Source organism: Fukomys damarensis, unplaced genomic scaffold, assembly GCF_012274545.1.
Source record: "Fukomys damarensis isolate Sample0158 unplaced genomic scaffold, DMR_v1.0_HiC HiC_scaffold_17, whole genome shotgun sequence".
NCBI lineage: Eukaryota > Metazoa > Chordata > Mammalia > Rodentia > Bathyergidae > Fukomys > Fukomys damarensis.
In genome coordinates, this window is record NW_022900929.1 from 18,865,808 (window position 1) to 18,888,395 (window position 22,588).

Consider the following 22,588-nt stretch of genomic DNA (forward strand, 5'->3'; position numbering starts at 1 on the left):
CCTGCGATTTGCGATCAGGCGGCGCCGCGGACAGCCCCGGAGGCGGGGCTGGGAGAGTTATATTGCTGGGTCCTTCCTTGCTCAGCCTGGTTCCTCTCGGAGCGGAGACGGCAAATGGCGGACTTCGATACCTACGACGATCGGGCCTACAGCAGCTTCGGCGGCGGCAGAGGGTGAGACGGGCCCCGCTCGGACCTTGAGGGGATGGGAGAGTTGGAGGGAGCCTGTCGGAGGCGGCTTTGCTGCGCTTACGCGGGATGATGAGGACAAGGGCCGGGTGGGCCGGCGGAAGCCTGGGAGAGGCGCCTGGAGGGCTGGGGCCTGGAAATGGCGCGCTCCGGGCGGCGGTTAGGCGGTGTGCCTTGCTCTTGGGGAGAATCCCTTCTTTTGCTTCCTGTGGACGACAACGCATCATTTTTGTCCCACGTCGCCCGCAAGGCCAGGTCTCCACGGCGCCGAGTGGCCGGGGGCAAGCGCGGCCCTGTTCCCTGTGGCGGGGCCGGCGCGAGGTGAGGGTCCCGGGCTGCCCCGCGCCGGGCCGGCTCCCCCGCCTCTCCCGCTGTGCTCCAGAGATCCGAAGCCCGAAACCCGGCAGAGCTGGGGCTGCGAGAGAAGCGATTCTTTTCCCCTTGGTTGCTTGATCCCAGGAAAGGTCAGATTTGCTGCCAGTGGAGGGAGGCTGGGGAGAGGGGGAAGACCAACGAAAACAAATACATCATAGCGTGTTTTTGTGTGTCAGTCTTTGATGGATCAGAGTACCTTATTGACAGGTGCTGCATGCATGCTGGAGAAAAATGTTCTCTTTCTAGTTTGTCTTCATCTAGAGAAGGAATTGCATTTAGCTTCTTTCTGATACTGGTCAAATGCAAAATAGTGCTCCTTTGAAAGAAAAATACTGGCGAGTAAAAAGCTCATGATGTTTAAATCCAGAAACCCTCACTGTGGTTTTTAAAAATTTAAGGCTTACAAGATTGAGAAGGTAGGCTATAAACATCGTGTTATTTGTCAAGGGCACACTTGGCCCTTGTGTTCTTTTACAGAAAGGATTACTTTGTCAGGCTAACACCACAATAGTACCTACTGAGGTGTCCATTCCCCGGGTTGCTGTCCAAAAAGTAGCTTTGTTTGGTGTGAAGAATGATCACTTTTAATACCTTGGTTTGGGAATGGCTCAAACAAAAGCTTGTTTTAGTGAGGGAGTGTACCCAATATCGTTCATAACACTAATGTGGAAGATGAAGTAGGCGGAGCCACCAGTAGTTCAAAGAATATTTTATTTGCTAATAAAAAAGAAATGTTGGATGACATGTAAAGTTAGTGCCTTTGGGGTAGGTTTCTAGACATCAGCTTTGCACTTGTCTCCTTGAAATCTAATAACTAGGATTTTTTGTTTGTTTTTTTTTTTTGAAAAAAACCTTTAGAAGTACTCAGAAAAACTTCCTAAACAAGGATAGTTCAAGTTAAACTATTAGTTGCATTAGGACTACAGTAGGTGGCCATACTGTACTCAAGCTAGGCACGCCTTTATTTTGAAATTCTCATTAGGCAAATTTGCCAGCTTTTCCTGTAACAGTGGAGGTGTTCAAGTTAGACTTTGTGTCTGTCAGATTGTCAGTTGGGAGAGCTTTGGACAGTCAAAAAAAAGTATAGAGTGATCAAAGGTAAAATTCTTTAAGACGTGATTCATTTCATTTATCAGCAGGCAAATGAAAATGTTAGCCCTTGGCCGGGAAGTACTACCAAAGCTGGGTAGGAAAGCTACTAGCTAGCACTCACTGTACATCTCTTAGGCTCCCTAATAGAAAGTCTTAGCTGTTTACTTCTTTTCTTCTGTTACTGGGGATGGAACCCAGAGACTTTGCACCGAACTACCTCCCAAATCCTTTTTTACTGTTTTATTTTGAGATGGTCTCTGAGTTTCCACATTGCCCAGACTGTGCTGATTCTCCTTGCTCAGCCTCCCACAGTGCTGGGATTGAGAGCCCCTTTGCTGTTAAGCACCACCTGCATCTCACCTTGGAATATTCCACTTGGCCTCATACTCATGTAAATGTACATGGAAAGTATTCAGTTTCCTAAAAGTAGTTTAAAACCTGTTAGTGGGTTTGTTTATTTATACATGAATGGGGCCAGGCATGGTGGTGCACGCCTGTAAGCCTATAATCCTAGCACTCTTCGGGAGGCTGAGGCAGGAGGATCACTGTGAGTTTGAGACCAGCCTGGGCTACATAGTGAGTTCCAGGTCAGTCTCAACTACATAGTGAGACCCTGTCTCAAAAAAAGAAATTGTGTGTGTGTGTGTGTGTGTGTGTGTGTGTGTGTGTGTACAGAGAGGACCAGATCAGACTTTGGACTCTGCAATTTAGCAGTGCAGTAGAAACAGTGAACCAGGTGCTGCTCCTCCATGATCATTGCAGTTGTCCAGTTAAATTCACATCAATTGTCAGTGCTAGACAAGCTTATATATAAAGCATGATGGAAGATTACCACCTATTGGAAAGCCAGACTGTGTTTTGTTATTTGACTCTTGTGTAATGTATCTTTTTCTGTAGTTCCGTAGTCCAAAACACCTTCGACTGGTAGTACATCTCAGCTCTGTAAGTCACTTGGATCACAGGCAAAAGGAATAGCAGCCTTGAATTGAATTACCCTTATCTGATTATCTGGGTGTGGTGATCCCTGCCTGTAATCCCAGCACTCTTGGGAGGCTGAGGCAGGAAGATTACATGTTCTAGAACAACCTGGGCAATTTAGCAAGACCCTGTCTCAAAATCTAAAAGGGGGTGGAGGTGTAGCTCAGTGTGACTGGGTTCAACTCCACTTCAGTTGGGGGAGGGGGCATTTACACATTTCCCAAAAGCTTATTTATTGGGTAGTTGCAGGAAGCAACATTACATGACTGCCTTTTCCCCAAGCCTCTACAGGCATGTCCCCAGCAGCCTAGGGAAGAGCCGGGGACTGTACTGTCCAACAAGCAACTCAAAACAATTCCATATTGTCAAGAGTTGACTGTATAAGGTCTGGAATGGACTTTGTTTTATCTTTGCTTGTTGAGGCAGGGTCTCACTTTGTAGTTCAGACTGGCCTCTAACTCATAGCCATCCTCCTGTCTCCGCCTCCCAAGTGTTGGGACTACAGTTGTCACCACCATGCCAACTTTTTTGTTTGTTGTTTATTTGTTTGTTTTTTGAGTTAGGGTCTCTGCTGTTCAGACTGGTTTTAAACTCAGCCTGGGCTCGCCTCGTTTTCTAGAGCTCTGGGATCACAGAGTTGTACTGCCATGTCTGGCCTTTGTTTTGTTTTGCTTTTTTTTGTTTCTTTGAGACAGAGTCTCACTATGTGGTTTAGGCTGCCCTTGAACTTGTGATGATCCGCCTGCCTCAATCTTCTGACTGTTGGAATTACAGAGGAGCACCACCATGCCTAGTTTTTGTTTTTCCTTTTTGTACCAGGAATCAACACAGAACCTTGGGCTTGCCAGGCAGGCATGGTGCCACTGAGCTCTACAGCCCCTCCCCTTTTAGCCTTTTGATTTTACATTTCTGGTGGCAACAAAACCTTATTAGGGATTAACTGAAAGCCATTGGATCTCATGGGTAGCTAAAACTGAGTTTGCTGAAATGGTGCCTGCTAAAAGTAGTAAAGGTATAAAATTTTAAAGCATTCTTGAAAATTGAGTGTAGTGACTTGCACCTGGAATCCCAGGTAGTCCGGAGGCTGAGGCAGGAGGGTCACTTGAACCCTAGAGTTTGAAGCTAGCCTTGACATGAGACCCATTGCAAAAAAAAAAAAATTTACAGATTACAGATGACATCTGTAATCCCAGCACTTTGGAAGGCTAGGGCAGAAGGATCGCTAGTTGGAGCCCAGCCAAGGCAACTTGGTGTGAGACCCTATCTCAAAATAAGACCAAAAAAAAAAAAAAGATGGAGGGGTGCTGCTGGGGTTTTAGCTCATTGGCACCGCACCTACCTTGCAGGGTCAAAGTCATGACCCCAGTACGCCACCCCCCCAAAAGCAAAAAGATTGCCAGAAATAGTGATGCACACCTGTAACCCCAGCGCTAAGGAGGCTGAGGTAGGAGGGTTGCTGGCCAGCCTGAACTACATAGGGAAACCCTCTCCAAAAAATAGATCCACAGTGCCCCTTTTCCAAGATATACTATATATGTATTTGTCAGGAAGTTCTAGTTAAGAAGCTTAGAATTCTGACCTTTAAAGTTTGCAGGCTTTAACTGGCACCTCTGCTTAAATTCCTGAGCATAAACCTTTCCTAATTTTTCTTTACTATGTTAAAACACATAACGTCAGACTTAACATTTGACTATTTTAGATGGGCAGTTCAGTGGGATTATATACATTCACAGTGTTGTACAGTTGCCACTGCCTTCTTTCTTGCTGACTCCTCATCTGGGAAAACTGAAATTCATCATTAAACAATCCTCTGCTTCCCCTTCCTCTGAGTTTTGGGCATCCACTGCTCTACTTTCTGATTCTAAGCATTGTTCTGTTGTTTTAAGACAGGATCATGCTTAGTTCAGCCAACCTCAAGCTTGCTGTCTTCCTGCCTGAGCCTCCTGTGTGTTGGGGGGTCACAGGCATGGCCATCGTGCAGGCTCAAGGTGCTGTACACCTACAGTTCCAGCTGCTTGAAAATCTGAGTCAGCTCAAGGTGCTGTACACCTACAGTTCCAGCTGCTTGAAAATCTGAGTCAGGACCATTGAAAGCTCAAGGCCAGCCTGGGCACCTTAGGAAGGACCTGTTCCAAAATAACAATTTTAGGGCCAGGGATTCAGCTCAGTGGTTCCAGGGCCTGCCTCACAAGTGCAAGGACTCGAGTTTGATCCCCGGTACCAAATAAATAAATAAGTAAACAAAAAAACAATTTTAAAGCTTTGAAGATGTAATCCCTGCAGAGCCCTAGATTCAATCCCCAGTAACTCCCCCCTCCTCCCAAAAGATGGGATAATGAGGAAGTAGTATGTAAAAAATATCTCTGTTTCCATTGATCCTAGGTTGGTTTGTTTGTTTTTTGGTTTTTGGTTTTTTTTTCAGACAGGGTCTCCCTATGTAGTTGAGACTGACCTGGAACTTACTATGTAGCCCAGGCTGGTCTCAACTAACAGCGATCCTCCTATCTCAGCCTCCCGAGTGCTGGGATTATAGGCGTGCGCCACCACGCCCAGCTGATCCTAGGGTTTTTAATTTTAAAATTATAATCTGTCTGGTTTACTTGCAGTGTGTTACATAGTACGGCAACTGACTCCCTGTTCACGTACCACTGCCTGGAGCAAGAAGACATTTATTACAAATTTGTTGAATGGATGAGTAGCACTTGTCATAGCTGTATTCATTGCTTAGTATGTGCCCATCACCTCCATTAAAAGGGGGGTTCCCCTCATGTTGTTCACTACTCTGTACCTAGGCATTGACCAGGGCAGTGACTGTGCAGCATGATGTTAGGTAGGAGAGGGTGACCAGACTGAAATCCCTGGCAGTCTCGGTGAGCAAGTGTGTGCTGGGTTCTGATAGAACCCGACATGGCCATCACAGTTGAGGTCTCTTTCCAGTGGAGTGTCCCTGGGTCTTTGGAGTCTCCCCACACCCTCATTTCTAAAGGGCAGGCGGTGTGTGCTGCTTGTTAGGAGCATGGCCCCATTCACACATCCTGGTACAGGGTGGAGTGGGCTGGCGGTTTTCTGCCCGCTGCTCTTCCATAGTTACTGCAGTCACTTTAAAACATTTTCTGGAGCCTTTTAAACATCTGGCTTCATAGAAGATGGCTGGCTCCTGGTTCCCTGTGCTTTTGTCTTTCTTGTGATGTTCTGTTTTGGTTGACATAGGAAGAATGCTGCTCTTCCATAGTTACTGCAGTCACTTTAAAACATGTTCTGGAGCCTTTTAAACATCTGGCTTCATAGAAGATGGTGGCTCCTGGTTCCCTGTGCTTTTGTCTTTCTTGTGATGTTCTGTTTTGGTTGACATAGGAAGAATGTCTAGCCTTACACAGGTAAAATAGAGGCCGGGCATGTCATCCCAATGTTCAGGAGGCTGAGGCAGGAGGATTGCCACAAGTGCAATCCCAGTCTGGACTACCTGGTGAGACCCTGTCTCAAAGACAAACAAAAATAGTAGGCCAAGGGAAGAGTATTTAAAGTCTTCCAATAACTGTGGCTATTCTTACTTGCTACAGCCAAAACTCAGCAGTTGGATGGGGATGGCACACGCCTGTAATCCCAGCACTACCAGAGCCTAATGCTGGAGGGTCACTGAGTTCAAGCCCGGCCTAAACTACATAAGCAAGACGCCGTCCAAAAATGAAAATAGCTGGGGACTTAGCTCAGTGGTTCCGCTGCCTGCCTCATAAGCAGAAGGACCTGAGTTCGATCCCCGGTACCAAAAAAGATGATGATGATGATGAAGAAGAAGAAGAAGAATGCTGTGTTCTATAAAAGTTAATTGCTTTTTGGGACCTGAAACCCCAATAAACTTTTCATACTTTTGTTTGTTTTGTTTTTTTGAGTCAAGATCTCACTCTAGTTCCAGCTGACCTTGAACTCACTGTGTAGCCCAGGCTGGCCTTGAACTCTGATCCTCCTTCAGCCTCCTGAATGCTGAGATTACAAGCATGCACCGCCACACCCAGCAACTTTTCATACTTTGTTCACACTAAAAACCTGTTCTGTCTTGTCGTTTGAGTAGGTTCTTTACCAGTGAATGATTTATGACATGCATTGGGATTTAAAATTGTCAGTTCTCTTTGTTCTGCAGATCCTCCAGATGTTGACACACTTCATTATACAGTGTCAAATCACACTCATCTCATATTCTCAGGAAAACTTGAACAGTGGGAAGCTGTCGGGCTTTTATGTTTATGGATATAGTTTTTCTAAAATTATGTTTTCTGTGTGAAATTTTGTCATTGGCAACAAATATTGCTATTTTCCTTAAAACAACAGGCTTCATATTCAAGAAAGTGTCTGCCTAACATGGAAATCGTAAATCGGACATTCATATTTTGGCTTCAGTTCTTTGGGGTAAAACATGATGCTTTGTGGAAAGAACGGCTCGTGCAGCTTGTAGCTGGCTGTACAGGTGCTTTTCCTGGAGATGACCATGGTGCACGGCAGTGATATTTTGTGTACAGCAGGATTTAATAAAGCCAACAGGATCTTTGTGACACCTGTAATTCCAGCTACTTGGGAGGCTATGGCAGGAGGATCACAAATTCAAGACAGCCTGGACAATTTAGTAAGACCCTGTATCAAATTAAAAAATAAAAGAAAGTGGGTGTGTAGCTCGGTGGAGCATTTGCTTAGCATGCTTTTGGTAAAAGTTTACTGCTTACCAAGGATTTTTGTTTGGAGCTTTCTGTTTTAAGGATTGAACCCAGGGCCTCATGCTAAGCAGTGGCTCTGAACCACATCCCCAGCCCTTTTCAATTTATTTTGTGGCAGGATCTTGTTATGTTGCCCAGGCTGGCCTTGAACTTGGATCCACTGGGCTTGGATTCACCCAAATCAGAACCAGAAGATAGTGCCAGTGGCCGGACTGGAAACCTCATCAGAGGAGGAGAGCCTGAGCATCATCAGTACAAACTGCCCTTAGCAAAGACTCGGCAGCTCCCAGACATAGGGATTGTGAAGTGGAAGAATAGTGGGGGCAGCATTAGGAGCGAAGGAACTGGCTCTTTTTGTGCTCTTTGAGAGCTGTCTGGAAATGTAAAGCACTTGGTGGTTGGAACTGGGTAGAGCTCAGTGGTAGAACACATGCAAGGCCCCAGTTTCCCTCTCTGGCACTGCCCCCCTGAATTGCTCACTGAGCTAAATAATTTTCTTTTAATCAAAAAGGGTTAGTGAGTTTGAATTGGGCTGAAATTTTCTAGTTGCTCATTTTTTCTAACATGTAAATTAAGCACTATTTCCTTAAGTAAACATTGAGACTACCAAGGAATAACTAACTCTAAGCAGCCATTACCTGGTTTGATGTTTTTGGCTTTTTATTGTGGTAAAATACAACAAAACCAGGGTGGTGGCAGTGCCTGCCCTCCAGCAGTCTGGGAGGCTGACAGATACTGTTTATTCCTCCACTTCTAATCCACTGGCACTGAGCAGATTTGAAGTGTTGTGTAGTCATCCACACTCTGAGTTCCAAAACTCATTCATCGTCATGGATAGAAACTGCCCATTGAATAACTCAGCTTCCCAGTTTTAACTTCATAAATGTTTTTGGCTAATCCTATTAAACCTATCTTTAAATGCCAGTGCCAGCCATCCTATCATTGTTTTGTTTTGTTTCAAGACAGGTCTTGCCTTGTAGTTCAGGCTGGCCTTGAACTTGCAGGTATCTCCTTAACCCACCCACCCCCCAGTACTAGAATTACCATCATGTGTCATCGCACTGAGAGTTTGTATTCTTTAACAACAGGTGAGTGGGGCGTGGTACTGCAAGCCTGTAATCCCAGCATTCAGGAGGCAGAGGCAAGAGGATCATCAAGAGTTCAAGGCCAGTCTGAGTTCAGGCCCCAGCCATCCTGTCATTCTATTTTAAATTCTTTCTTCTTTGTTAACGGAGGTGAGATAGGGTCCCATGCTGCCTGGGCTGGCTTCACATTTGTGATTTGAGTGATCCTCCTGCCTCAGGTTCCCAAGTATCTGGATTTACAGATGTGTACCATTATGCCCAGCTCTATCCTAAATATTTTCAGTACAGTACTTGAGAATATGTTTATAAAAGATTAGGGCTTTTTTAACCAACAGTTTTTTCTTTTTCCTAAAATTATCTTTAGATGCTTACAAACATAATACTGTGGCAGACATATGTTGTAGGAAAAACTATCATCCTTCAGACTGCAGGAGCAGATTTTCAGGGTGGGGAGGAAGAATACTTGAAGACATTATTGAGGTTTACTTTTCTAACTCAGTAATCTTAACTTATTTTAAGACAGGGTCTTGCTCTGTAATTTAGGTTGCTCTTGAATTCACTACGTAGCCCAGGCTGGCCTCAACTCAGTGATCCTCCTGCCTCAGCCTGGAGTGTGGGGATTTACAGGCATGTGCCACCACGCCCAGTCTGTGTCTTGCTCTTATAAAGGCAGTGGTAACTGATCTTCTGTAGGTTCTAGCATGGTGCCATATGCCAGGCAGTTGGTGCTAAGTGCTTCTGAATGGCCAGGAAAGACAGAGTCACCAAGCTGCTGAGGAAAGGGGTCTCTGTGATCTCCTGGGGTAATGGGGACAGCCCTCAAAGAGGGGACTGCTTCCAGGGGGCCTTGGCCCTCGTCCTGAGGGCAGCAGTGCTTAAATTCTGTGTGATTTCTCATGCACCTCCACATCTTTGTAAAGTCCTTTGTTATAAGTTAGCATGTGTCCTTTTTTATTTGTTTTTGTGTTTGTTTGTTTTTGTTTATGTTTTGAGACAGGGTCTCACTAGTAGTTGAGACTGACCTGGAACTCATTATGTAGCCCAGGCTGGTCTCGAACTCACAGCGATCCTCCTGCCTCAGCCTCCCGAGTGCTGGGATTACAGGCCACCATGCCTGACAGTATGTGTCCTTCGATTTTATTCTTTTGTACTTTGGAAGTTAGTCTTGCACTTGATAGTTTCTGCTACTTCCCAGGTCCAGGTCCAGGCCTAGAAATCTGTCCTCTTTCTTGGTCTCTTGTCCAGTCCCACTGTTAGGCTGAGGGTCCTTGCTGGCCCTGCTTCAGGGCTGGGTGTTTTCTTGGCTGCTAACTGCAGTGTGGGACTCGGGTGCCTGCTGCTGTGTGCTGCCCTGCACTTTGGCTCCGGCACATCCGCCCTGGGAAGCTATCCTTGCTGCTCTCCCCAACTTGTCTGCAGCCTTGGCCTGTGGTGGGATCTCTCCTTCTGGGACCCACTCCAGTGAATTATCAGCTCCCGAGGATAGGAAGTAGGTCTTAGTTTTGTGCCTTCTATACCTTTGTACTCTGTCCTTCATAGACATTCAACTATTTGGTTGGTTTAAGAGAAGAAAGGTGGCTGGTCTACAAAGGATTTGGGTCACACATAGAGCTGAAAGTTGGATTTCCCTGATGTATGGAACTTGCTACTTGGACATTGTCACGTCATTTCAAAGTAGACTTCCCCAGGGGCAATAAGGAGCAGAGAGGAGAGGGACGGGTGCCTGCCTGGTTTCCGCTGTGCATCTGTGCCTGCCAGCCCCTGTGCCCCTGCTCAGACTGTGGCCTCAGTGTGTCCATTGTAACTGAACACTGTAGAATTGTTAATTAGATTTGTACATAAAGGGTTTCTACTGTCAATTACACATCTTTATGAGATTAAAATCCAAAGTGTTTATAAAATAACTGACAAGAAGGCTGGCCTTCAGGCATAATTTGACAGAAGTCCTATGCCAGGCTAACTAACAAGAAAGGTGAATCGGTTCCTCCCTGCATTTGTAGCCTGTTTAAGGATGTGCTGTCAGGTAACGTTGCTGTGCTTATGCGTGTTTCTCCTGGACAGCGGCACCCTGTGAGTAGGCGCCTTTCGTGGTGATTCCCGCAGTACCATCAAGGTCACCTTACTGCAGTTCTGTCTCTGAGACAGCCCTTTTGAAAAGAACTGCTGCTTCATCCAGTCATCCTGTCTGCCCACAGTTCTTTTCTCTCTACCTGAATTAAAACTCCTGGGATCTTCCAAATTTCTTCCAGCAGTTTACTTTAGGAACCTGGAGGTTGGATGGTAAAAACTATTTGCTACATGATCTAGATTCTAGATCAATCATTCTTTTTTTTTTTTTTTTTTTTTTTTTTGTACCGGGGATTGAACTCCGGTCCTTGGCGCTTGCCAGGCAGGTGGCAGAACCACTGAGCTAAATCCCCAGCCCCTTTTTTTTCATTTCTAATGTTGAAAGTCAACATTGTTCATTACTGTTGAGCTGTAATCTCCCCTTTAACTCTATAGAGCCGCAGTTACCTTGGACACTTGTGTGCTGTAAGGGTTATCTGCTCCCCCTGGCTCACGTTGGTAGCACACAGTGGACACTTCACAGACGTGGCAGGAGTGGATTGCGCCTGAGCCTGCTGTTCTTACAGCACACTGCTGAAGCCTAGGGACAGAGCTATGTGCACAGATAGCTGTGAGATGTGTCCACCTCATCAGGAAGCCCTTCACGGTTTGCCTAAATCTGAAGTCTGACCTGACTGTCTTGGTCTCACCCTAATCCACCGTGAGTTGTCCACAGGTGGGTGGGCAGCCCTTTGAGCAGCCTCCCTGCCTCTTCGCCCCTTCATCAACAGTCCGGGATGCACCTGCTCCCCAGCCACTCTGTCTGTATCCATCGTAGTCCCCCTATCCAGAATCTACTTCCCGCAGTTTCAGTGAGCCTGGAATCAGCTACAGTCTCCGTAGTAAATGGGAAATGGATGTCGGAGTCGAGTGCAGTCCATCTTGCCCTGGATGTGAGTTGTCCCTTTGTCCAGATATCACTGCATACGTCACCACCGACGTCTTCGTGATCTCTTCACGATCCTCCTGCTGACCTGGTGTCATAAGGTCTGCTGCGGCTCATGCATGCCGGTGTCGGTCCGTCACGGGCATGGTGTCATTTCCCATCATCACATAGGAGAAGAGTGATGAGTTCGCTGCTGTGCGATAAAATGGGAGGCTCCACTGGCAGAACATTTACTCTGGTGTACTGTTAGGGTTGTTCTTATTAAGTGCTTACTGTGCCTCATACTTGACACTTTACCATAGGTACAGAAAAAGGCACTGATCAGTTCCAGACCTCCTTTGGGAATCTTGGAACATACCCATGAGATAGGGGGCTGCGGTATGCGCCCCCCTGTGCCTGCCTGCATACTTCTGTATGGTCGTACGTGGTGCGTGCTACTTTGTTGTCAGCTGCTTGGATGCAAGGGAATATTTTCTATCTTCAGTGAAGTCTCATCTAACAAGCTTGGGAGGATGGGGAAAGTGGGAGCTAGTGGCCTACGTCACTAGCAACCCTATTTTCCTTGTGTTTTTAGAAGTGGATGCTGAGCATCCTATTAGGAAGTGGCAGAAATCTCAATTGTTAAAGAACTCCATTTTTTGTCTCAAGTTTTCCATTTGTTCTGTTTCACACACTTTCAAATCTGCAGCAAGGTTCAAAATGACAGTGTCCATTAACAGCTTATACACGCGTGTGTATGTGTGTAAACATGAACACTATCTGTATTGACACGTTCTCTACTAAGGACAGTGCCCTTGCACTGATACAGTCATGTACAGGTGCTTCGTTTTGGGGGTTTTTTTGTTTTGTTTTGTTTTTTACCAGGGTTTGAACTTTGGGCATTGGGCTTGCGAGGCAGGCTGTAGAACCACTAAGTTAAATCCCCGGCCCTGCCTGCTTGTTCTTTACAGCCATTTGGTCCAGCATCCAGAGATCACACCTAGCATTAGTTGTTGTGTTTTGTAAGTCTCTCTGCCCTTTTTGTCTTTGTGACCGATAAGTTTGAAGAATCTGTGCTCAAATAGGAAGCATATAACATAAGTCTGGGGCCAGGGATTTAGCTCAGTGGCACTGTTCTTCTGCCTTGCAAGTGCGAGGTTCTAGGTTTGATTCCCGGTACCAAAATAAAATTATACTGATAATAATAACAATAACATAAATTTGCTTCATTGCTAGTGGTGCTAAGTTCAGTTCCTGGTTAAGTGGTGACTGACAAATATTTCCTTTTGAGAAGGGCCTCCCTCCACCTTCAGACTAGTAGTAATCTGTATGGTGATGGTTGAGGTCAGGGAAGTATGTTGTCCCCAGAAACCATTTTGTTCTGGTTCTGGCATCTTCTGATGAGCCCTCACTGAATCACTCTGTTGGTGGTTGGGCATTGTGATTTTTCTGGCGATAATGATTTTTGTCTATATTCCTTAATTTAAATAGGCTTTTTTAGAACAGGTTTAGGCTCATGGCACAGCTGAGCAGAAAGTAAAGAGTTCCCATAATCCCTTACCCCAACAGCCTCCCATGGTGTCGGTCGCCCACACCAGAGTGGTGCCTGCCATGCGTTGTGAGCCCGCAGTGACAGGTGGTCATCACCCCAGCCACAGGCACCTCAGGGTCCTCTTCTGGTGTGTGCCCTCTGTAGGATTGGGCACATGTGTGCAGTGCCCTTGTTTGTTGTTTAACTGTCTGTATAGTATTTAAGTAGGTTTTAGGTGGAGGTGATAATGGTGGTTGCTCATGCACGTGTGCACTTTCAGGCAATGTGCAAATGTGTAATTGTCATTTTTCAATAACTCAAGAACTATGTTAAGTGTTGGCAATTAAATTTATTATATATATATGCTTTGTTTTGTTTTGTTTTTAATGGTACTGGAGATTGAACCCAGGGCTTTCCTGCTGAGCTACATCCCTGGCCCTCTTTTGATTCAGGGTCTCATTAAGTTGCCCAGGCTGGGCTGGGATTGTAGCCATGCCCACCACACCTGGCTACAAATAAACTTTACAGATGACTAACTTCTTGGGGCACAGAGCTCTCGTGAATGAGAGTTGGAATTTGAAGCAGTACCTCTGCAGTGTAAAGGACTCTGGCTGTAACTGAAGAGCAGGTGAGGTTAGGCGGACTGGTCCTGTGTGCTGTTAGAGGACCAGCATTGTGCTCAGTGGAAAGCACTGTACACATAGGTAGTACTTGCTGCACAGCACTGAAAATTCCCACTAGAGTGTTCTTACCCCAGATGATAGAGAGAAGCTGTTGCACTGTGATGAGCTCAAACCTCCGCAGTCCCTCTGAATATAGTGTGTTGTTCCTGGCCATTCCGTTATCTTCCCGTCTCCAAAGCCAGGCACCTTTTGATGCATGATACGGTAGGAGTCTCTGTAACATTAGGAGTTGTGATTGCTGTGGAAGCTGCTGTGGCTGGGCTGTTATGTGGCTGAGTGGAAGACAGCATGGCCTGTCCTGCTCTGGGCAGGGGCCCCGCTGACCGAATCCTATCTGTTTCCTCCTAGGTCCCGTGGCAGTGCTGGTGGCCATGGTTCCCGTAGCCAGAAGGAGCTGCCCACAGAGCCCCCATACACAGCCTATGTAGGAAACCTCCCTTTTAATACAGTTCAGGGCGACATAGACGCTATCTTTAAGGATCTCAGCATAAGGAGTGTACGGCTAGTCAGAGACAAAGACACAGACAAGTTTAAAGGTGAGTCTTGGGAATTCTTATTACTGATTACTGTGAGGGGCTGGGGGACCTGAATGAAATGTATTACTGAACTGGAAACTTAAAGAAAGGGTGGCTGAAATAAACATATCCTTTTAGCTCATAGATCTTCAATTCTTCCTGGGAAAGCAGGGTTTTTTTTGTTTGTTTGTTTGTTTGTTTTTGAGGCAGGGTCTCCCTCTGTAGTAGAGACTCACCTGGAACTCACTATGTACCTGACTGGTCTCAAACTCACAGCGATCCTCCTGCCTCAGCCTCCCAAGTGCTGGGATTACAGGCATGTGCCACACGCCCTTGCTGGCAGCGTTTTTCATACAACATCATAGTTTTGTAGAAATAACTGGTGTATGCCCAGGTTTTTTGCCTGATCTTTATTTCCTGGCAGCCCTGTCTCAGCCAGCAAAGGAGTTGCCCAGGAGAGAACGGAGATGAAACTGAGGCCCTTTTCACCTTGACTGATTTGTATTTTCCTTATAGTTAGAAATGCAAAGATAACCTAGTTAGCCTTGCCAGTGTACAGCAGTAAACTGAACCACATGTGTTTGGGGCAGGGTTGGCTCATTTCAGATAAAGTCAGTGTCTACAGGTCAGGCTCTGTGGAGCACTTGAGCAGAGGAGTGAGGAGGGTTGGGTGGTCATTATTACCTTTTCCAGCGCTCTGGCGGGAAGCGTGCCCAGCCTGGCATGTGGTACCTTACACTGTGCATCCGTGGAAGCACAGGGGTCCTGTGCAAACAGCCGAGAAAGTGTTTCTGGTCTGTAAGTAGCAAGAGCACGTCACCTGCAGAGCCTACAGCAGAGTGTAGAACGCGGTCAGCCAGGGACAGCCTGGGAAAGTAAGTCCCACCCAGTGTTCCTGTGGTGAGCCTTAGAAATGCAGACCCGTGTATCGTGGTTGGCTCCAGCTGGGGCTGCATCAGTGGCCTGGCTTTTGGAGCTTGTCTCAGGGTCATCTGCTATTAGCAGCTCAAGAGTAGAACCTGTGTGGCTGGTCTGTTGTTGCCTCCATGAACTTCAGGGTGGTTTTCTCAGTTGTGCTCAACGTTATATGTACAGAATGGAGTGAGGGGGTGGATGTGAGAGGCTACTTAGACACATTCAGACTCCAGGCAGCAAGGAGGGGACAGTATCAGAGTTGGGCACAGGGTGTCAGTGGTGCATGCGTGGACCTAGGCCATCAGCAGACACCAGATGAGAATGCCCTTGTTATTGAGGATGTTTGCATCAACTACTTGAGTAGGAAGTCAGGCACCTCGACCCTGTTCAAAGCATTCATTCACTTATTTCAGTACTTGGGGGAGGCTATGGATTTGGCTCAATGGTTGTGTCACCTGTCTTGCAAGCGCAAGGTCCTGAGTTTGATCCTTCGTACCACCAAAAAAATGTTGTATTCAGTACTGGGGTTGAGCCCAGGCCTTGGTGGTGAGTTACATCCCCAGCCAGCCCTTTTTTATTTGAGATCAGCTCTCACTAAGTTGCCCAGGCAAGACTCAAACTTGTGTTCTTCCTGCCTCAGCCTTTGCTTAGCATTTTCTGATTGATAAAGTAAAATTTAGGGGTACAAATACCAGTCACAGTCTGTTTGCTGAGAATGAAATGTTCCCTTTTAAGGTCTGCTGTCACCTAGATGCCACAAAACTGGTCATTTTGGTGTAGGTTGGTGGGACCTGTCAGATCCCAGTGGATTGCAATTGGGAACCACCTGAGGAAGCTGGGGTTTCCTTTCCCTTGCAGGATTCTGCTATGTAGAATTCGATGAAGTGGACTCCCTGAAGGAAGCCCTGACCTACGATGGTGCAGTAAGTACCCCAGGGATCTTGGATGGCGTGAGCAGTTGGGATTTTTTTTTTTTTTTTTTTTTTTTTTTTTAGATTCTGCTGTGAAGAATTCGATGAAGCGGACTTCCTGAAGGAAGCCCTGACCTACGATGGTGCACTGTTGGGTGATCGATCACTTCGTGTGGACATTGCAGAAGGCAGAAAACAAGATAAAGGTGGCTTTGGATTCAGGAAAGGTGGACCAGATGACAGAGGTGATTGGCTTTTCTAAGACTGAATATAACTTGCTGTGTGCCCACTGCTTACGACTCCTGAGCATCTCTCACGGAATCTGTCCCTGAGGTTTGACAGGGCCTGGGGAGCTTTAAACTTTTTAAAAGCTTAGAAAGAATAGCTAGGCCTCTGCAAGGCTGGGGTTTTGTTTGTTTGTGTGTTTGTTTGTTTTTCTGTTGGCAGCAAAAGCTATTAGAACGATTTCATTAAACTCTCACCATGAGTTGAATGTCTTCCCAGTAAATTTTTCCATGTTTCTGCAGCAAGGTAACGATACAACTTCAATGTTTATCTTTTTGTGTATCCTCAGGAATGGGTGGCTCTCGAGAATCTAGAGGTGGCTGGGATTCCCGGGATGACTTCAATTCTGGTATCAGTATTTATAGTATCGCACTTCTTTTCCCAGTAGCCTTGCTGCCTGGTGCTTCTTGGGAGAAGCTGGCCTGGCCCGACTGCTTCTTTAGCTCTGAAATTTCCCATACGGAACTTTCCTGACAAGCACCCAGGCATGCAGTAAGCGTCTCCCAGAGCCAGGTTGGTCAGGATGGAGGCTGCATAGTGGCAGTTAGACCTGGGCCCTGGGCCATTCCTTTACCTGGCATCGTTTCTTGGTACTCAGGGCCTTGATCTGTCCCAGTAGTCTTTGTGCTGCCCGGGCCTTTGCCCAGGGGAGTGGCTTCATGTGCCTTTGTGTGTGGCACAGAGAGGCATGCTTGCTTCTGGAGATGACAGTATAGGTGCTCTAGAAGCTTCCAGAAAGCCTTAGAGCTGTGCTTCCTGGTGGCTCCTCCTTAGCTGGTGCAAGTTGTCTTGGTGGCCTGCCTGTTTTTTCTCAAGGGACTTGGAACTTTCTGTCCCTTTAAGAAAAAAGGATCCTGTTCTCAGCCAGCCCAGGAGGACCAGCGGGATCTCCACACAGGAGCTTGGTTTACAGATCAAGCCTCTGGGGCTGGGGATTTAGCTCAGTGGTTCTGCCACCTGCCTCACAAGCACAAGGACCCGAGTTTGATCCCTGGTACCAAAAACAGCAACAAAAAAAACTTGCTACAGATCAAGCCTCTGAAAATTGATTTCTTAAGCATTTCATCACCTCTACTGTTGTTTTTTAATTATGCAGGTAACTCATGTGTGGCAGGAATATCATTTATAAGCAGGATTTTAAAGGAAAATCGGGTCTGTTTTCCTCTCCTTCCCATAAACACGAGATGCTTGGTGTGCACCATTACATGGTACAGGAAAATCAGGCCCCCAACCCCCCCTAAGCAGATCTTGCCTTGTCCATGAGTACAGGAAAGGCTGCTGCTGCCACCCCTGCCCACTTCCAGTGCTGTGCAGGTGGTCTGTGGAGTAAGTTCTTGAAAGTCCTGCCCCAGGCAGAAGTAAGCTTCCTCGTAGAAGCACAGTATTGTCCAGTCCAGTAAATCTGTGACTTTATGCATGAGCTGGTCTCTGACAGAAACACACAGCAGAGGTCCTCCCGAGCCAACCTAGGGCAGTGGTCAGGGCCCTGTGACAGCTTTGCACCAGCAGGGGCTACAGGAGTAGCACATAAGCTCAGGGCTCCCCACTGTGTGCACCTCCTGAGCGGTGTCTTCCCATGACTGCCTGTCCCTCGGTCCCACGAGGCAAGGTTGCATCCAGCTCACATGCTCTGTGCTTGCTTGTTTGCTAGAGTCACAGCTCTGGTTTCATGCTTTACATGTTGCCTGGAAAAATAGGTCTGTTTCACTCTAATAGAGTGGTGCTGGTTTTTTTGTTTGTTTGGGTTTGTTTGTTTTGAGACAGGGTTTCACTCTGTAGTTGAAACTGACCTGGAACTCATTATGTAGCCCAGGCTGGTGTCAAACTCACAGGGATCCTTCTGCCTCAGCCTCCCAAGTGCTAGGATTACAGGCATGTGCCACCACTCCCAGCAATCATTGTAATTTTTAAAACCGTGCAAAATTGAGCATTACAGAACAGCACAAAGAGGAAACAACTACAAATAGACCCCTGGGGCTGGGAGTGTAGCTCACTGGGGGGTGTCTAGCATGCTTGAGGCTCTGGGTTCCTGCCCTGGGCACCACTAGTGTGCTCAAGTAAACACTGCACAGAAAGCTCAGAAGGGTCTTACAAGTACTGAGCCTTCAAGAACTCTGCCCAGAACCTGATTAAAGGGACTCATTAATGGAAACCTTGCTTTTTCCTTCCTGCGTCATTTCCCAGTGCACACTGTGCAGGGGAGCTGAAGTGAGGCTCGCACTTGGTGTTCACATGTGCTGATAGTCTCGTGAATGACTGCTTTGCGTGCCTGGGCTCCTGGGCCCAGCCGTGTGTGCTGTGGGGTGAGCTGATGTGTTTCATGCCAAAAGCTGGGGCAATTAAATCTAACAGGAAAGGTCAGGACTTCAGTTCTGCATGTGGAAAGGTTAACTTCAGTTTAGTTGGTGGAAATGTCAGGCTAAATGTGTGAATGCGAGTTTTTTGGTTTTGTTTTGAACTGTATGAATGAATTGCAGTGTAGTTGTTAGGACTGTATAGGACCTTGCATGTGACTATATGCATCCAAGTGTATTTTTCTCAGTCCAAAATCCCTACCACACATAACAAACAGACATGATATCTGTGGGATGTACAATCAGTTCTTGTTCAGAGCAGCTGAGTTCTTTAAAGTGACCCTGAGCACTGGCAGCCAGGCCTGCAAGCCTCTGGTCACCATATTCTCATCCCACAGTAATAAATCTTGTTTTCCATGTGTTTGTGTTCAGAGAATGTTTAATTCTGGGCCTCCAGTGTGTAGCATTGAGTCATGAACATCAGACTTGTAGCCCACTGCCTGCCACACTTTGAGGTGCATTCATGGCCTGTGTGACCCTCTGCACCATACTGCCTTGCTCTGGGAGCAGTGATAGCATCCCCCACTGCATCAAGGGCCATTGTCTACACTGACATCACCAGCTGGAAGCAGAGTGGGGTGGGGTCCCTGGGAAGGGCAGAGGGTTCCCACTGTCCTCCCGGGGGGAGAAGCATGTAATGACTCCTTGGAGAAGTGCCACTGGTTTGATTTGGGGATTAAATGTGAATTTTGCAGGTAGATTAATCTGAATAGAGGATTGACTGCATATAGAAAAATGTTCCTCAGGCTCTGATAGTTTGTCTCAAAAATCTGTGAGTCCCTAACATACTTTGAGCCATGACACCACCCTTTGAGCAGGTACAGGCAGTCCCCTACCAACCACTGGCAAGAGAGAGCAACTTTCTTCCTCCTAGGTTGTAGCTATGATAGTTAACTTCAGTGGGCTATGCTGTTAAAGTTAGAAGCTTAAGTAGCTCCCCCAGTAGCTTTTTATTTTTTCCCCTTAAGACAGGGTTTTGCTGTGTAGTTCATGCTGGCCTCCTTCCTCAGCCTCCCATGTGCTGGATCGCAGGCATGTGCCACCACACCTGGCTGAAAATTCTTCCTTTGCCAGATGAGAATCCCAGCATTGCTGGAGAAGACCTGGAAGATGGGGGGCCACAACCCTGGGGGGCAGCGGCCACCTCCCATAACCTGTCTCGAAGGTGCTTTGTGAGTGGTTCACACCCAGGTCACAGCAGGAACAGGCGGGGGTATCTATCATCACCCAGGGATGACTTGGTGCTTTCATTTCATATAATTTGTTCTTGTGATTTTATGTTTATAGACTTCTAAATTTCAGGTTTGTCTTTCTAAATAGCTGCGGATTTATGTTAGAAACTAGACTGAGGCCTGCTGCCAGGATTTCTGTTTATAATTATATTAGATAGAGGATAGTCTCATGTTTTTTTCCACTTTTCCTGCAAGCTGAGAACCTAAACAGCTCATTTTTTTCTTGTATAATTCTGTGTCTTTTTTTTACTTAAAAAAGAGCTATGGATGTGGTAATTACACAGCAGATTCTTGCTTGGACATGTTTTTAATGTACTTTATTTTGAACAAACCTCAGGTGCTGAGCAGACTAAAGAATTAAAAATTAAAACTCAGAGCCGATTCCCAGAACACCATGAAACTGGCTTTGAGACAGTAGTGTAAAGAGAATTCAGCGGCCCCTTTCTCCTTCAGGTTACAGGGATGACTTCCTAGGAGGCCGAGGAGGCAGCCGCCCAGGGGACCGGCGAGCAGGCCCTCCCATGGGGAGTCGCTTCCGAGACCCACCCCCACTGCGCGGCTCCAACATGGACTTCCGAGAACCCACAGAAGGTATGGCTCATCCCCCCGGAGGGTGACCGCCCCAGCGAACGAGCCCTTTGTCACCATGCGCAGCGGTTGCCTCGTCACCCTCATCTCCAGTAGGATACCTGACAGTCCGGGTCTCTCCGCTGTGTATCTGAGAGCGTGGGCTAAGCCAGTGATGGCAGACTTTTTTAGAGCTTTCAGTGATCCAAAGCCTGCTGTGGCACGTGTGCTGTATGTCTGCCCCCTCCCGGGCTGGGCTGTTGGTTGCCATCTTCCATCTGGCCAGTGTGCCTCGGTGTGGGGTGGAAGCCATTCTGTATCAACAGCATTTTTCTCTCCGCAGAGGAAAGAGCACAGAGACCACGGCTCCAGCTCAAACCTCGGACAGTGGCAACACCCCTCAACCAAGTAGCCAACCCCAACTCTGCTATCTTCGGGGGAGCCCGGCCCAGAGAGGAAGTCGTTAATAAGGAGCAAGAATGAGCGTGCAGTGGGGAATGGGGTGTGGGGAATTAGAGCAAAACCACAGCCTGAGGGCCCTGGACCGGCTGCCCTGCAGTCACCATTCCTGCGCCTGACACTGTCCTTCCTTACAGTGGAAACACAGAGCTTGTGAATGCATGTCAGCTGTTAACAAGTGGTTTTTAGTACATCCTTGGCTTTGCTGTATCTATCTAGTGCCTGTTTCGTGCCCCCCCTTCTCTGTCCTCATTTTCCTCTGTCCTTCCTCCCTCTTGCTCCCGTGTCTTCACACCACACGGTGTCCAGAGGAGGAGTGAGGGCCGCCACGTGGGAGGGGCGGGCCCAGGTGCTGCTTGCTTTGGTTCTCCTTTGCCTTCTCTCTCTCTCTCTCTCTTTTTTTTTTTTTTTTTCCCTACATGGGCCAGACTTGATTTTTCTCAGTGCTTCTATTCTGACCCGCATGCTGAGTTCTGTGTTGCTGTAGCTTCCGGGACAAAGCGGAAATTGCTGGCAAGTCGGCCAGCACCTTGTTTGTATCCAGCTGTGATCAGCATGCAGAATTGGAAACAAGGGAAAATTCCTGTTGAGCCTTGCAGCTTCCTCCCTCTCTGTGGTCCTTCTAGGGTGTCCTGTTGCCATCAGCTGTCCCTGGGGACTGGACAGGCAGAGTAGGTGCGAGGCTCTGGGGAAGAGTGACAGGTGTGTTGGTGGTGCTCCTCACCTGTTAACCAAGGGCTCTGTGTGTTCATGCAGCTTGCTGTGTTCTCCCAAGACTGTCCAGATAGCTCCCTGCTCCGGAGGCATCATGGGATCTCCTGTGCTGTCTGGTGTGGCTGCCCAGTGGCTCTTGTCATTTCCCCGGGGCTTGGGTGCTATGCGGACTGGGTGGTGGTACTGCTACACTGGGCTGACACAGTGGTGCGGTATCCGTTTGTCTGGTGTCTTCCCCCCTGCATCTCTTCTCCCAGAAGTAACCTAACGAGATTGCATCCGACTGCCCCATGAACCCATAGTGGAAATGGCCTCGAAACTGGCACTTTATTTCCCATGAGGATTGGAGGTTTTCCCATGCTGAGCTGTCCAGACCCTCTGACTACAGAAGACCATGGATGATGGCTGGCCCCCTTGTCTCTGGGACGGTCTTGCTCATGTGCAGTGGTTGGTGCTCCCCCGGGGAGGTGTTGGGCAGCAGCTTTTGAGCTCAGATGCCTGTGTGTGAGCAGATGGGAAACTCTTTAGTGTCTGAGTCTCAGTCTGTCCCGGTGGGAAGGGACCCGGTCAGAAAGGCTGGAAGGCCAAGGGGACAGCAGTGCATTTGTTTGGCTCAAGGTTCCCCGCTAGCCGTCATTCTTAGCCCCTCTGATTTGTCTCTGTTGCAAGGTCTCAGCAACTTACAGAACTCGCACCTCTCCCCTCTGCCTATCATCTTCCTCTGCCTCTGAGATAAGAACCATTTGTGTAACACCAACACCTAACTTAAGAAAGACATGCATTATGTGGTTGTAACAAACCCGATGCTTTGAGATGACCCATACACATCCTCAGTGCAGAAAGATCAAGAGCAAGACAAATCCATCCAAACCGCTGGGCATCCAGCTGGCTCCCAGATCAAGGGTGGAATTCCAAACGACACATTCAGCTGTATGACAGAAAGTAAATCTATGGATATGGTATTTTGTGAATGATCTTTTAAATAAAAGAAAAATCTTACGTAATAGTTAATGTCCATCTTGATTTT

At 47.3% G+C, this 22,588-nt stretch overlaps 1 protein-coding gene across 2 annotated transcripts; it reads left to right on the plus strand.

Annotated features, from left to right (window-relative positions):
* Positions 1 to 33: 33 nt before the first annotated feature.
* Positions 34 to 22,388, plus strand: Eif4h (eukaryotic translation initiation factor 4H). 2 transcript variants are annotated; one of them, XM_033764896.1, is made up of 7 exons: positions 34 to 173; positions 13,958 to 14,145; positions 15,898 to 15,957; positions 16,094 to 16,195; positions 16,525 to 16,584; positions 20,275 to 20,412; positions 20,732 to 22,388. In XM_033764896.1, the coding sequence occupies exons 1-7, from the start codon at positions 115 to 117 to the stop codon at positions 20,869 to 20,871; spliced, it is 747 nt and encodes a 248-aa protein (XP_033620787.1). In that variant the 5' UTR covers positions 34 to 114; the 3' UTR covers positions 20,872 to 22,388. The 2 variants fall into 2 exon arrangements, with proteins under 2 accessions (XP_033620787.1, XP_033620788.1); XM_033764897.1 differs by lacking the exon at positions 16,525 to 16,584 and having other exon boundaries at positions 37 to 173.
* The last annotated feature ends 200 nt before the right edge of the window (positions 22,389 to 22,588 follow it).

Coding starts and splice junctions, on each gene's coding strand:
- Eif4h (XM_033764896.1), top strand. CDS start 115: ATGGCGGACTTCGATACCTACGACGATCGGGCCTACAGCAGCTTCGGC. Junction 174..13,957: donor AGCTTCGGCGGCGGCAGAGG/GTGAGACGGGCC, acceptor GTTTCCTCCTAG/GTCCCGTGGCAGTGCTGGTG. Junction 20,413..20,731: donor CTTCCGAGAACCCACAGAAG/GTATGGCTCATC, acceptor TTCTCTCCGCAG/AGGAAAGAGCACAGAGACCA.